This window comes from Podarcis filfolensis (assembly GCF_964270895.1).
Source record: "Podarcis filfolensis genome assembly, chromosome: 12".
Taxonomy (NCBI): domain Eukaryota; kingdom Metazoa; phylum Chordata; class Lepidosauria; order Squamata; family Lacertidae; genus Podarcis; species Podarcis filfolensis.
The window spans coordinates 30702588-30716610 of record NC_139614.1 but is presented as its reverse complement, the minus strand read 5'-3'; the positions used below and the strand labels follow the sequence as shown (position 1 = coordinate 30716610).

The following is a 14023-nucleotide window of genomic DNA, read 5'->3' as shown; positions in this document are numbered from 1 at the left end:
ATCAATTAAGCAAAGCGGCCGGGACTTCACAGCAGCGCTGCAGCAGGAGAAGCGATTTAGAAACACGGCGATCTTACTTTGCAAATTGTGACCTGATCTTGAGCTCAAGCCCACCAAAGAGTGGAACGAACCAAAACGCAAAGTAACACTTCATATGGAACGGAGATGATCATGGGGTTCTCTTTTGAGGAGAGCCCATGTCGAAAAGGAAGGTGTACGTCATCTTCAAAAATGGCAAATAATAATGTTCGTCTGTTTCTGTTGTTGTCCAGGAGGCAGTTCCAAAAGCAACAGTAGAGCCAATGAAAATGTCACAAAATAGTGAGCAAGCTTTTGAGTTACCTATGGACGGATGCTACCCAAGTGAATGAATGGTGAGATGAGAGAGAGAGAAAAGAAATGTTCCTGGGCATTATGAAGGAAGCCCTGGGCCACACCAACACCATATATTTAAAAGACACCTACAGCACTTTAAAAGCCATAGCCTGGTGCATAAGAGTACAAACTAAAGCTGTGATTCCATGCATACCTCCGAGAGAGTAGAGGTGGTATTCAGCTAACTCAGAGTACATGGAAATGAATGAACGTGGTTAAGTTAGGCCCGTTGATTTCATTAGATCTAATTGGAATAAAACTTAGCTGAATGCCACCTTAAGTCCCTGTACTAAGAGGGACTCTTCTGGTGATCTTAACACTGGAGAGGGTCTCCCCCAAGCCTGAAGCTGAACTACCACCAGCTTCTTAAGCACCATGCCCCCCCAAAATGTATATTTGCCACTGACTGATAGTTCTTTAGCACTTTTGGGTTCTGGGACGTCCTCCTAAGGAGTGGGAGCACCATCACCTCCTTCAGGTGGTACCTTTTCCAGTCAAGCATCATTCCCTGGACCCACCCAGGCCAGCTTTTTTCCTTCTTCCTCCATTCCTCCAGCTTTGCCTGATGAAGAGTTCTGGATAACTTGAAAACTTTCTCATGCATTTGTGACACTTTACTTTGCCTAATTAAGTTTTTTTTTTTAAGGATTACTTTTTATTATTTATTTCTCCAGCTATAAATACAAAATCATAAGATCTTGGTATATATTAGCAGTGCATGTGAATTATTGTTCTAGTTAATAAATACATTTTAAGCCATAGCTAGACCATTAAGAGTATGACTTTTTTTATAAACAAAATATTGAATTTTATAAATTATTCATTTAGTTAAAAATACATATAGACTGCCCCCCCATACAAAATCCCAGTCTGGTGTACAACAAGATTTACAAAAGAGATAAAATACTATTAAAAACAGTACAGGATGATCATAAAAATGACATACGGTTCTCCAGCCGTAACTAGATTTTGTCCAGACATAACTTTCAACATGTGCTATATAATAGTGAAACCGCTATAGAATAGAAAAGCGAACTCTGTTATAACTATGAACAAAGCTTTTTGATCCGACGTGTATTCCTGCTATGTCTCTCCCAATAACGAATATGGGATTAATGAGTCCTGCACTTCGTTATTTATTGGAACAACAAAGTGGCCTAATAAAGGTATTTCTAAAAGTTTGCGGATTTTTGTCTTGCAGACCAACATTGCTACATTTGCTTTTTGCATAAACCAAAACATGACATGCTCTTTGGATATTGTAGAGCAGCCTTCATCAACCAGATGTTTTGGACTACAATACCTATCAGTCCCAGGTTGAACGTTGTCGTCCACAACATCTGGAGAGCACCAGTCTGGTGACAGCTGTTGCAGAGAGCGCAGCCACATTTCTTTACCTTAACTGAAGCCAAGAGAGGCAACTCTGAAGAGCATGCCTTGAAGACTGGGATCAACCTTCAGCACCATTCCTTGTGTCTGCATCTTAACAGGCAGGTGTTCCCTTCCTGCTGCCTGAAAGCTGCAGCCTGACCCCCAACAAACAGCGCTGTTTTAAAGTTTAAGGGCACATCTACACCACAGATTGAATGTGGTATATAAGATTTTCCATTTCCTCAAGAAACCCCACGGAAATATAGTCCGGAGCAGGTGGGCAGAGAAGCAATCTCTATCAGAGAATCTCAACATCCTCACCAAAATACCAAAGAAGTATTTGTGGAAAGCCAGGGTTGTGAAACTGGTATAAAATGGATGCAAATGTGTAGGCCATGTGCAACTGCAGATTTGAACCAGGTGAAAACTGGTTGATTTCCATGGATTCTCTCAAAATACTCTGGAGGCTGTTTGTTCTGGATGCAGACAGTTGTTTGTTAAGACATCTCACCTGCCTCGCAGAACTATTCCTGGGATGAGAACAATTGGAAGGATAACAACAGGAAGATTTAAAGAAGGAACTATTGGAAACTCAAGGCAGTAGAAACGTAAGATGATTGGACCCCACTGAACTTGAAGCATGGGAAGCGCCAACAAAAATTTATAATTTGGCAAAATATTTGGACTATATGATATGTATTTGTATAATTTGGAATATTTAATGTGATCTGATTGGATTGTTAAAATGGAAAACTTAATAAAAATATTTTTTAAAAAAGAGAAAAATTCCAATGTAAAGTAGTTTTAAAATGGTAGCAGTAACTCCACAAGCATAAAGGCTCTTTTCCTGACTGGGTTCAAATTTGATTTCTGCTGGGTGGCTCTCCGCTGGGTGAAGGACCTCTGATCAGATGGCTCTTATGAGTTGGAGACACCGTTGCGAGATGCACCTTCGTGGAGAGCCTGCTTCCGCCATTCCAAGAGTGTGAAATACCTCTTTCATGAAACAAGCAAAGCTGATAGATTTCATTGTAGCTTTTAAGCAGCTAAATGCTAGTTAAAACCTGTAAACATGTCCACATGCCTTCCTCTAAGCAGCGAGGTTCTTAACGTGTGGCGCCTCCTGGATTAAGGAAGATCCTTCATGCAGCTACACCGGGGAACCAGCCGGGACTTTAGCCCTAGACACAGTTATACTTATTGTCGTAGTTCTATATACCCAAGCTGTTCTTTATGATGGAAAGGAGGTGGGTGCCGCAATCGGGGGTTGATCAAGGAGCTGGTGGAAACCTAGACATGATTAACATGCAGCGTATGTGTTTGTGACTTTGCCAAACCTTTACCGGGTCTAAGGCCGATTTTGTGAATTTCTGTGCACATATGCAGTACTTGCATGCAGTAGAAATCAGTGATCAGTGTTGGTTTTTACCAAGGTTAGTGGGCCTCCAGATTATGTTGGACTCCTCCTCTCAGTGGATGCAGCTACCATAAACAATGGTCAGGGAGGGAGGATGGGAGCTGCAGTCCATCAACATCTGGAGGGCCAAAGTTTCCCCATCCCTAGTTATAACCAAGTCCTCTTAAATGCTACTTCTCCCAAGATGTTTTGTGCTCATGTACGGATGCCTGAGTAAAATGCTCACTTTTCCCTTTAAGAACCACACACACACAAACAATCTTCAAAGGGAAATTTTGACCCCTTCAGAAGGCATTCTTCATAGACTCAAAGCTCATCCTTTATGAACTTCATATGACATATGTAACAAGAGCCCCGCTGGATCAAGCCAAAGGCTCATCATAGTCCGGCATTCTCTTCTCTCAATGGCCAGCCAAACATCTATGGGAAGCCTGCAAGGAGGATCTGAGTGCGACAGCCCTTACTGCAATTGTAACTCCCAGCAACTCGTATTCAGAGGCGTACTGGGTTTAGGACATAGACATTGTGCCTAGTAGCCACTGACCTTCTGTGAAAATCAGTCTAATCTACTTTTAAATCCCTCCAAATGAGTGGCCATCACTACTTCTTGTTGAGAGCAAATGCCATAGCTCAACTATGTATTAGGAAGAAGTGCCTTTTTTGTGTCTGACCTGAATCTTTTAACGTTCAGCGTCACAGAATGTCCCTGAGTTCTAGTGTTCTATATCCATTTTCTCCACACCTCAGCTCAGTCATGTCCCTCCCTTACTCACCTTACATTGAGATCCCAGGGGTTGAATCAGCACCTTCTGCATGCCCAGCAGATGTTCTATCACAGAGCTATGAATCTTCCTGTATAACTCATAAGGATACCTAATGCAAGAATGACTGGAAGATTGGCTGCACTTTGCAAACTAAAGTTGCAGTCAATTGGTTTTTTTAAAAAACAATTATCTTTGTATGATCTTTATCATGTTTTTCTTGTAAAGAGATATTAAACCCCACAGGGGGTGATATAGAGTGGGGTGTGCATGTGTGTGTGTGAGAGAGAGATGTGTGTGTGTGTGTGTGTGTGTGTGTGTGTGTCTGCGTGTCTGCGTGTGTCTGCTGTGTTTGTCTGTATACAGTACATGCAAATTCTGTTATATACAAATACACATACATAGTCACACATGTAGAAATCCCATTGTTTAGATTTCTGTCACAAGCGATGAGAATATTTAATTTTCTTTTATCTCTGGGGTTTTCATTATCATTTAAATTTCATTTCACACTAATTGATCTGGGATTAGCAAAGCCATTATTCAGAAATCAGACTTAAGACGAGCCAGAATGTGATGAATAATTCATGACACTCAATTACATGTTACGAACCTGGTGTACTTTAAAAAAAAAAAAAAACTTGCTTCGAACTTCCAGTCTGTTGTGAAATGAAATGACGCGTAGGCACTTAAAAGTCAAGCAACAGCACCACGCTCTCTTAGCGCAGCTGTGCTCTCTGAACCTTGCCACCTCCTTGCTTCAAACTCAAGTCTTAAACACGGGGGAGGGAGAGGGGGAACTGGCTTTCAGAATATCCAGAAACTACAGATCACCTTGTCCTCAAGAAAAAAAGTGAAGAGAAGCCCTGGGGAGAGAAAAAGAAAGAAAAAGAAAAGAGCAGAAGTAACTTGATGAGCTGGAGAATGCAGTTTAGCAGGGATATGTGCCGCCCGATAGCTAAATTCTAATGCATAGTGAAAAGATGTGTGTGTTTGGCAGAGAAGCCGTGGCTGGGCTCGTATAGTATTTTTCTCCCATCCTGAGATACATTATCAGGAAGAAGATGAGTGATTGACTTGCCAAGGGATGCTTGCAGAAGGAAATATCCTGGTGCCCCTGTTGAGAAGCCTTCAGGAACGTAGGAAGCTGTCCATGTGGTTCGGTATTATCCACAATGACCAGCAGCCGCTTTCTGGGGTTTCAGGCAGCGCTTTCCCAGCCATACCTGGGTGGACATGGGACCTTCTGCATGCAAATCAGATGCTCTGTTAGTGAATTACAGCCCTTCCTCCCTGATCAGAACAGCAGCCATATTTTATTGCTTTAAAAAAGTGCCTCATATGAGTGCGTATGAAAATTGTCATGTGGGAACTGACCGTGGGAGCTGCTTAAACACTACCTTTTCCCAGGGGGCAGGAGAGCTTGTGGGTGCACCCCAGTGACAGCAGGGAGCCCCAGGGTAGGGGCGTGTGCAGTCAGTTATGGTGTGAGCTTAAGTTGAAGAGATAGCAGCAGAAGTGAAAGTCCTACTGCTACCTATAAATACACTGGTGAGTGGGACTGGTTGCCCATCTTCCATTTCTGTATTTTGGATCTGCTAGCAGTAATTATTATGGTCCTCATATGTAAGTTGTTAAGTTCAGGCTTCCTTTAAAAAACAAAACCAAAACCATTTTGTCCTATGGAATTGTTTTGTGCTGCTTTAAAACGTGGATTTTTGTTTTGGTATTTGTTTGTGATATTTTTAGGATGTTGTTAACCACTCAGAAGTTTCTTTGAAATATGGAGTGGAATACTAATTGCCTAAATAAATACATTCTGCAGATGTGGAAGTCGTATCTGTAACATTTCAAGGGGCAGTTTTTTGCTTAGTTCTGCGAAAGGGCCACTGTGACCATGAGCTCCCTGCATTTGAATAGAAAACTGAAATATCAATAATAATAATAATAAAATACTAATACCACTGGCCTGTTGCATCAGTTCATAAACATTTAGCCCTAAGTGCAGACATGGAAGTAACCTTTGCACTTTGGACTAAGGCAGCAGGTACCTCTCTAACCTTTTATTTAATATAACAGCCTTATTTAATAAAGCAGCCTTGAACCCAGTATTCCCTAGGAATGCTTAGAAACAAACAAACAAACAAACAAACAAATCAGTATTTTGAAATCAGTAGTTAAAACCTAGGCAAAAACCTGCTGCTTAATCTCAGGAACCTTCATGCACAATTTGGTTAAAATCGGTGCCATTCTGAAATGTCCAGTCCACCATCCTGATTCAAAATGGCATCTAGTTGTATCCAAACGTCGGCGAAAACCCCTTTCATTCGATCAGTGGCCATGCAAAATTTGGTTACGACATATTTTTAAAAATGCATAGCGAGCGCGCAACTTTTCAAAATATATCGTGCGTGTTATACATATGCATCATTTAATAGACTTCTGGTTTGCTCGTCGGAGTAAAAAACAAAAACGCTCCACCTTCTTGAAAATACAGGTTTTAAAGGAAAACAACGAACAATTTCTAAACAGCATGTTAGAGAACAGCAGTAGACCATCCCTCCGTTAAAAGCACAGTGCGCCCAAATGAGCGCAGCGCAGACGGGAATAAGGAAATCTCCGCAGGCCTCCCCAGTGTCCCCCCCCCCCCCAGTCTGCATTCTTGGGTTATTCCGCTCCCGCCGCCGAAGCGCCTCTGTGACTCGCGCCTGCCGCATCCTCGCGGCAGCCGCTAGGTGGCAGTCTTCGTCTTCCCTTGCCATTCCTCCCCGGGAATCTCCCGATCCCTTATCAGGGCAGCAGCTTACGAAGGCGATGCCTTGGCGCGAGCAACAGGCGGCATCTCCCTCCCTCCCCTTGAATGGGCCGCTTGCGAGCTCCCTTTTACCTGCGCGTGGAATGTCTTGCGCAATCCCTTCTCTCTCCTCGCCGAAATCCAAACTCTCCCTTCCTTCCTTCCTTCCTTCCATCCGCCTCCTCCCCCGCACGTCCCCCCCCGCATCTACACGATCACCCCCACTTTGCAATCCTACTCACTGGACAGTGGTCGCCCCCCCCCCATTAGAGCGCAGCAGCAGCAGCAGCAGCAGCAGCCCCACCTTCTCCGTCCCGGGACCTTTCATCTGCGGGAAGTTTTATGACACTTGGTTGAATGTGCAAAGTTTTTAATTAGACTCGCCAGACAGCCCGAGGCAGCAGTAGCGCCACGAAGTCTTCATGCTTCCCCTCTGCTTCTCTCTCCCTTCCAGCACAACAAGCCGCTCTACTCCTTTGAAGACAATGCCGACTATGTCTACGATGTCATGTGGTCACCAGTGCATCCCGCGCTCTTTGCCTGCGTGGATGGGATGGGCCGCTTGGATCTCTGGAACCTGAATAATGACACAGAGGTGAGGAGGGAGAAGGATCGGGGCCTGGGAGCTGATATTTTCTGCTGGGTTGCCATTATTATTATTATTATTATTATTATTATTATTATTATTATTATTTCATCTTACCCCTTCTTTTCAAAGTGGAGGGAAGGAGAAGAAACCGCCTTCGTTGGAAACAGGCTTCCACCCCAAATTCCGTTCTTGCTAATTTCATCAGTTTCCAAGGGTCATTTTCTGGGTGCCACCAGTCCTGCCTGGTGGTGTTCCCCTCCTCCTTTGGCCAGAGACAAAGGGCAAGTCCACAGCACGTTTAATGCACATGACTTCCCCCCAAGAATCCTGGGAACTGCAGTTTCAGGATGCTGGGAATTATAGCGTGCTGTGCAGGGAATACTGCAGTTCCCAGGCTTCTTCGGGTGTGCTTTAAATTGGTGGGGTGTGGTTACACCCAGGATCCTCCCACCCGCTTGCACCTTCCAACTTCTGCCTCTTTGTCGGCTTCTTGATCCACCCAGTGGGAGACAAGGCGCTGCCCTTCTTTGGTTGTTGGACTCTAACTTCCGTCAACCCGGCTAGCATGGCCGGTGCTCAGGCTAGCAACATCCGGCAGGCCGCAGGCATACCCTGTAAGCACCACGTCATCCTTCACTCATACTCTTTCTTGGCGGCAACTCTAGGGGAATATGAAACCCACCAGAATGTTACTATGGGGGGACACACCTCTCTGGTGGGATGAACATAGACACTGAGCAGGCATGACCAAACCTGGCCCTCCAGATGTTTTGGGACTACAACTCCCATCATCCCTAGCTAACAGGACCAGCGGTCAGGGATGATGGGAGTTGTAGTCCCAAAACATCTGGAGGGCTGACTTTGGCCATGCCTGAGAAGGCGGTTGGAGGCAGTAATACTTCTGAAAACCAGTTGCTACAGAGATCTCAAGGAGGGAGAGTGCTCTTGGGCTGCTTGAGGGTTTCCCGCAAGCGCCTAGTTGGCCACTGGGAGGATAGGATGCTAGACTAGATGGGACAATGGCCTGATCCAGGCTCCTCTTATGCTCTTACCTTCAAGCAAGAGACAAGCTTGTAACTTGCTTTGTGCAAAAACTATTGTTCTTGTTAATTTGTGATCCCTATTGTCTTGGTTCATCTCTGGCACCACCCTAACATTAAGCTAAGCCCTGTAAGGAAGGTGAGGGAGGCTGTGTCTTTGCCCAGGGGCTCTAAATCAAACGTGGCATCTTAGCAGATTCATCCCAAAGCCTTCTGCCCCAGATTAAAGACATGGCACAGATTCCTTCCTTCTCTTGTGCAGAGCTGATTCACGTTTTCAAAAAGAGTGGGTGTGTCAGGGCTGATTTGTTCACCTGCACTTCTGCTCCCCCCCCCACATTTAATTATTTTTTCTTCTGCATGCCCCATGAGGAATTTAGAGCATCTCCCCCTCCCCCACCTCCTGTCCCAATGGTGGCAGGTTTTGGAGGTTTCACATGCCTCTGAAACTCTGCACCACATGCTGCAGAGGAGTTGCACAAGTTGTGCTTTCTCACGTTGCCAAGAAGGACAAAAAGGGAAGCCTAGCCACAGATCTGCACCTTACATTTAAAGCACATTCAGTGCACATTTTAAGCACCTGACTTACCTCAAAGAATCCCGGGAACTGTAGTTTGTCCAGGGTGCTTGGCTCTGTGAAGGAACTGCAGTTCCCAGAATTATTTGGGTGAAATCGCATGCTTTCAACGAGTGTGGAATGTGCTTTAAATCTATGGTGTGGAATAAATAATAATAAATAAATCTGTCCTGAGTCGCAGGTCCAGCCTACTTCCTGGCTTGCCAGAGTAGGCAAAGCAGCTCTTCATTATTTCTCCTTTTGTGAATGTCTTTTTCCCCCTCTAGGACTGTATATGCATCATACATTTCAAACGCTTCTGCCAGCTCAGCCAAGAATCCTGGGACCTGTAGTTTGTGTGGGTGCTGGGAGTTGTAGCTCTGAGAGGGGTAAACTACAGTTCTTAAGATTTTGGGGGGAAAGACGTGTTCTGCTTTAAAATGTATGGTGTGTACAAGGCCTGAGGGGCGTAGGTTACAGCTGTCCCGCAAGCCCTTGGAACCTGCAGGGAAGCAGATTTTGGTGAGAATTTAGGAGGAAATTGCTAAAAGCAAGACCTGTTTGTCAGCGGAACAGGCTGCCTCGAAGAGATGTTGGACTCTCCTTTGTTGAAAGTACTTAAGCGGAGGCTGGACAGCCACTTGCCGGTGGTGCTGCAGCTGCCTCTTCCATATTTACCTGGGAGTAAGCCCCATTGATTTCAGTGGGACTTAACTTCTGGTTAAACTTGCATAAGATTGGGCTTTAAGGCCATTAAATCTTTGTACACTGACTTGAGATTAAGCTCTGTTGAAATTAGCAATACCTCCTTCTGCACAAACATCTATGCAAACATTTGGGGTATGTTGCTATAGTCCTAAGCACACATACAGCCTGATCCTATTGATCGTTTACTTGAAAATAGGTTCCCTTGAGTTCAGTGAGATTTACTCCCAGATAAGTGAGGTGCTTCATTTAGAAGATAACTGATCCCGAAATTTGATGAATGTGTCTTAAGTCTGCAGCGTTACTGAGGAGGTACACTAACAAGGGCTGGATCAGCCTTCTTTGACGGGTGCTGTAGTGGCTAGAACCAGAAAGGCCTGGGTTCAAATCCTTGCCTAGAAGCCATGGGCCAGTCACACTTGTGGCCTTGCAGAACTGTTGGGAGAATAAAAGGACAGCCAGGGAAGAACAATATAGGCTGCCCTCAGATCCTTGGAGGAAAGATGAGATAAAACTGCATAAGTGAATAATAAACATCATTAAAATAGAAAATACCACTAGAGAAGTCCAGATTTTACAAAGTGACCCTTGCCTTATTTTCATACTAGTAAGTATATAATACAAACAAATTTGTGAAAGTAAGTACTGATAAAAGAAGATTATAAATTAAGAAGCAGCTGCGTTAAACTCTTGGATGTATTTCTGAGTGATTTTATTAAGTCTTTCTTGCTGGGGTTTTTTTGGGGGGGGGGCGTTGTTGAGTGTTTTATCATTTTTGAGTTTCCTAATTTGAATGGAGTTCTTAAAACACTTTCAGAGTGCACTAGGCTTCTTTGATACATTTATAATTTGCCTCCCCCAAACTGCTGTCTTGTAAGGGCCTGAACTACCAACTCATCAGAAGGAGAAAGAAAGGAGTTTGTAAGGACGGACATAGAATAAACGTTTATTCAATGCTCCAGTATGTAAAGCAACAGCATCAAAAGCTACCTGCAGAGTGCAATACCATCACACAGGGAGCAGACAGTCCTTCTCCTTGATGTGCTAGCTTTTTAATTGAAGGGAATTGTCACAGATGGGGAACAACAACAATAATAATAATAAAACCAACCAGCATCCCCCAGACTGAAGTGATACAACCCATTCTGCTCCTTTTTGTCCTGATTGCAAAGATCAGGTCTAAGTCAGTATTTTCCTAGCCTATCTGCCTGCAGATGCTAGGAGATGTGGCAGATATTTTGTCATTTTAAGGTGTGTCCATATTGCCTTTATTTTGAAGCTGACATTCTGCCCAGAATATTACAGAAAATATTTCTGGTCAATAGCACATATATCAGGTATGTCAATCATAATGTTGTTGGTCACAATGCAATTTTGTTTAATCAAATTGGTATGGTTTTTAATTATTGTTTGTTGGTTTTATTTGTATAATATTAGTATAATATCATTTTATAAACAGGGTTTCTTTGCGTGCTTTATTGTATTCTGCTGTGAAAATGTTCTTTTTAAACTGAGAAGTGGGCTATCAATTTACTAAATAAATAAATAAATTCTGTCTTTCTTTCCCCCTCCTGCCACCATTCATTCTTCCCTGCAGGATATATATTCTGCTCCTGGCCCAAACACACGCAATTGCAAAGCTTCACATGCAATTAAAGCCTTCAAACATAAGATTTCCATACCAGTATTGGGGAGAAATTTAAAAATAGGAACCATACAGAGAAAACTCTGTTGCCCTGTTTAGCATCAGTGAAACGTTGAAGTCAGAAAGCTTTGTGAGAAAATATATTCTGTACATGAAAATCAATATCTCTTACCATAGCTGCTGCTGCTTTTTTTTGTTCTCTTACAATTTTGTCTCATGCCATTTTTGTATGAATTCAAGCAGCCTGCAGTTTTGCCTAATTTCCAGTTGTGAAATAACTGCGCCTAATTCAGATTTTACAGAAATTGTCCCTTGAACTTTTCCTTTGTAATCCTTCCCCCCACCCCCGCCCTGCGAGAACGGTCTTGTGATTGAACGTTCTAAATGCCACCACTGAGAATGGAACATGCCCCCCCCCGAAAAACCATTGCATCATGCAAGCTGCAAATATATTTCGTAGAATGCTGTCCAGCAAACGTGCAGTTCAAATCCTATCAAAATTATAAGATAACAATAAGGCAGTGCGGATGAAAGAAACGAGGCTTGTAAAGCGGTTTGTGAGCTTAAAACACTATAGAAACGAATAATCGTGATAATAAATTTTGAGTTTCCTAATTGCAGAAAAATAGCTACGTTAGTCTGCAAGAGCAGAAAATCCAGAAAGTGCTCTGGCGCCACAGAGGCTTCAGGCAGGAGCTTTTAAGGCGAGACAGAGCTTAATTCATCAGTTGTATGTAAAAGACTAAAGAAGGTAGTGGATTTATATACTTGTGGATCGGGGCTGTAGTCAAGAAACCCAACCAAGTTACCAGGGCAAAAGTAATAACTGCCAGTATTTTCTTCTACTTTTGTGCGTGTGGTTAATTCCTTCTTTCGTATGGCCTTAATATACATTTCAGTCAAAAGAAAACGCACATTTTTACTGCTCCTTGCCGTAAATCACCTTAGACAGGTAAGGAGGGACGAATACTGAAAACTGGATTGTCAAGTGGAGACTCGAGGTCTTTTGAAGTGTTCCGAGCAGGAAGCTGCAGAGCCGCCTTAATTATAAAGCCAGCAGCTGAAGGAGGATGTATAGGGAGGGCTTTTCTCTCCAGCTTTTTCTTCTGGGGGAAGGAGCAAAGAGGAGCAGATCCCTACAGGTGTTACCATTAAGAGCCCTTACTATCAATGCCGTAAGACTGTTAAGAGAAAAGTCCATTTTCTCAAAAAGCAGGCTGGAAAATACTTTATTCCCCCCCCCCCCCATCAAGGCTGTTGCAAATCTTCCCTGTTGTTATTGACATGGAAATTGCACTGTGATCAATGCTGTTAAAGCATGTGGGGCTGCGAGCAGGATTCACTTTGCTCTTATTTGTTTAATTTGGACCTTTAAATCTGCGCTAGGCAGATAAACTTTCCATTCCCCTTTCCTCTGGACATCAGCAGGAATAAATTCAGCACCAAGCCAGGAAAAAGCAATCAGAGACCCACCGTATCAGCCAAGAAGAAAACTCTTTAGCAACTGAAAGCGATGGTTCTTTTGATCCTTTGCCTGGCAATTCAGAACTTTAATAAAGAATACTAATGATGATGATTTTGTTTCTCCAGAAGTATCGAGCCACACAGTCCAGCCCAAGTTAAGCCTTTTGATTTCAGTGGCACTGATAAGCATTTGCTTAAATCACTCCTAAGTGCTTTCATTTGAATCGTAACCCATTTTTCTTAAGATGTAACTGAACTATCGGATTGGTTCATTACTAGATTAGAATGAAATTAGCTGTTTGCAAAAATAAAAAGTCTTGAAACGTTAGCCTCCTCTCCACGAGCCAGTTTGAACGGAAGTGCTTAAATCTGATTTAGGTTGCTATCCTAAACCCACAGAAGTTGTTTTGCTGAAAAGACTGGGTCTAGAATGTGGGCTCCGAATTGAGACGACAGTTTGGCAGGCTTCTGCAGGACTGCTAAATGTTTTAGAATGAGCTTGCATTTTACCCAATGTGTTCAGGCTGTTTAGCAGGTCAGCGGCCAAATACTGTGCCATCACTGACTTGTAGATCAGAGTGTTAGCAACAGGAAAATGCACAGCGACTCTTTACAGGTGTGCCGGGAAAGGGATGGCCTTGCAGATTACAACCAAGTGCCAGCCCACAAATCTGACTGACTGCCCCAAATATAATCATCAAAGTGGCAGGCCCAGTGAGCTAAGCTCCCAGAGGGAGTTGCTTCTTGCATTTGGAATGTGACTAATCATGGTAGAGGGAATACAGGACAGGCCACAGCACAGTGCTCTGCTTGCAGAAGATCCCTGGTCCAGTTCCTGGCCCCTGCAGTTTGGGCTCGGAGAAGGAATCTCTGTTGCCAGTCAGTGTGTTGAGCTGCCTCCTGTATTCATAATGTTATTTATTTTCAAGATTTATAGTCCACCTTTTTATAAAACCCCCAAGGCAGTTTACAATCCAGATTTTGCATTCTATTAACATGCAACAAAAACTATCAGTAAATAGTCACAAAAATGAAAAAGGGAACAAGAGCGTAAAAATACATTATGGGTAAGACTCTGCAAGATCTTGCTGAAATAAAGATCTTCACCACCTGCCCAGCTCCAAGCAGTGATGGGGCTGGGGAGTTCTCCCTTGGGACACTGTTTGAAATCTTGGGGTGACACACCCAAAAAACTATTGCATGAAACCAGCTACAGGGTTCTAGTCACCCCAGTGAAATATTTAGGAACAGGGCTTTAGTCACTATTTCATAAACTTGTTTTATGGAAATAATTGGGTAGGCGAAA

General features: G+C 43.4%; 1 protein-coding gene across 11 annotated transcripts in view; it reads left to right on the top strand.

The window, feature by feature from the left end:
• DYNC1I1 (dynein cytoplasmic 1 intermediate chain 1) overlaps window positions 1–14023 on the top strand; it is a 228848-nt gene that overhangs the window by 184650 nt on the left and 30175 nt on the right. For all 11 annotated transcript variants that reach the window (XM_083578649.1, XM_083578648.1, XM_083578641.1 and 8 more), the window contains one exon: window positions 7173–7313. In XM_083578649.1, coding sequence (XP_083434775.1) covers window positions 7173–7313 — 141 coding nt within the window. The remainder of the gene's footprint in view (window positions 1–7172; window positions 7314–14023) is intronic.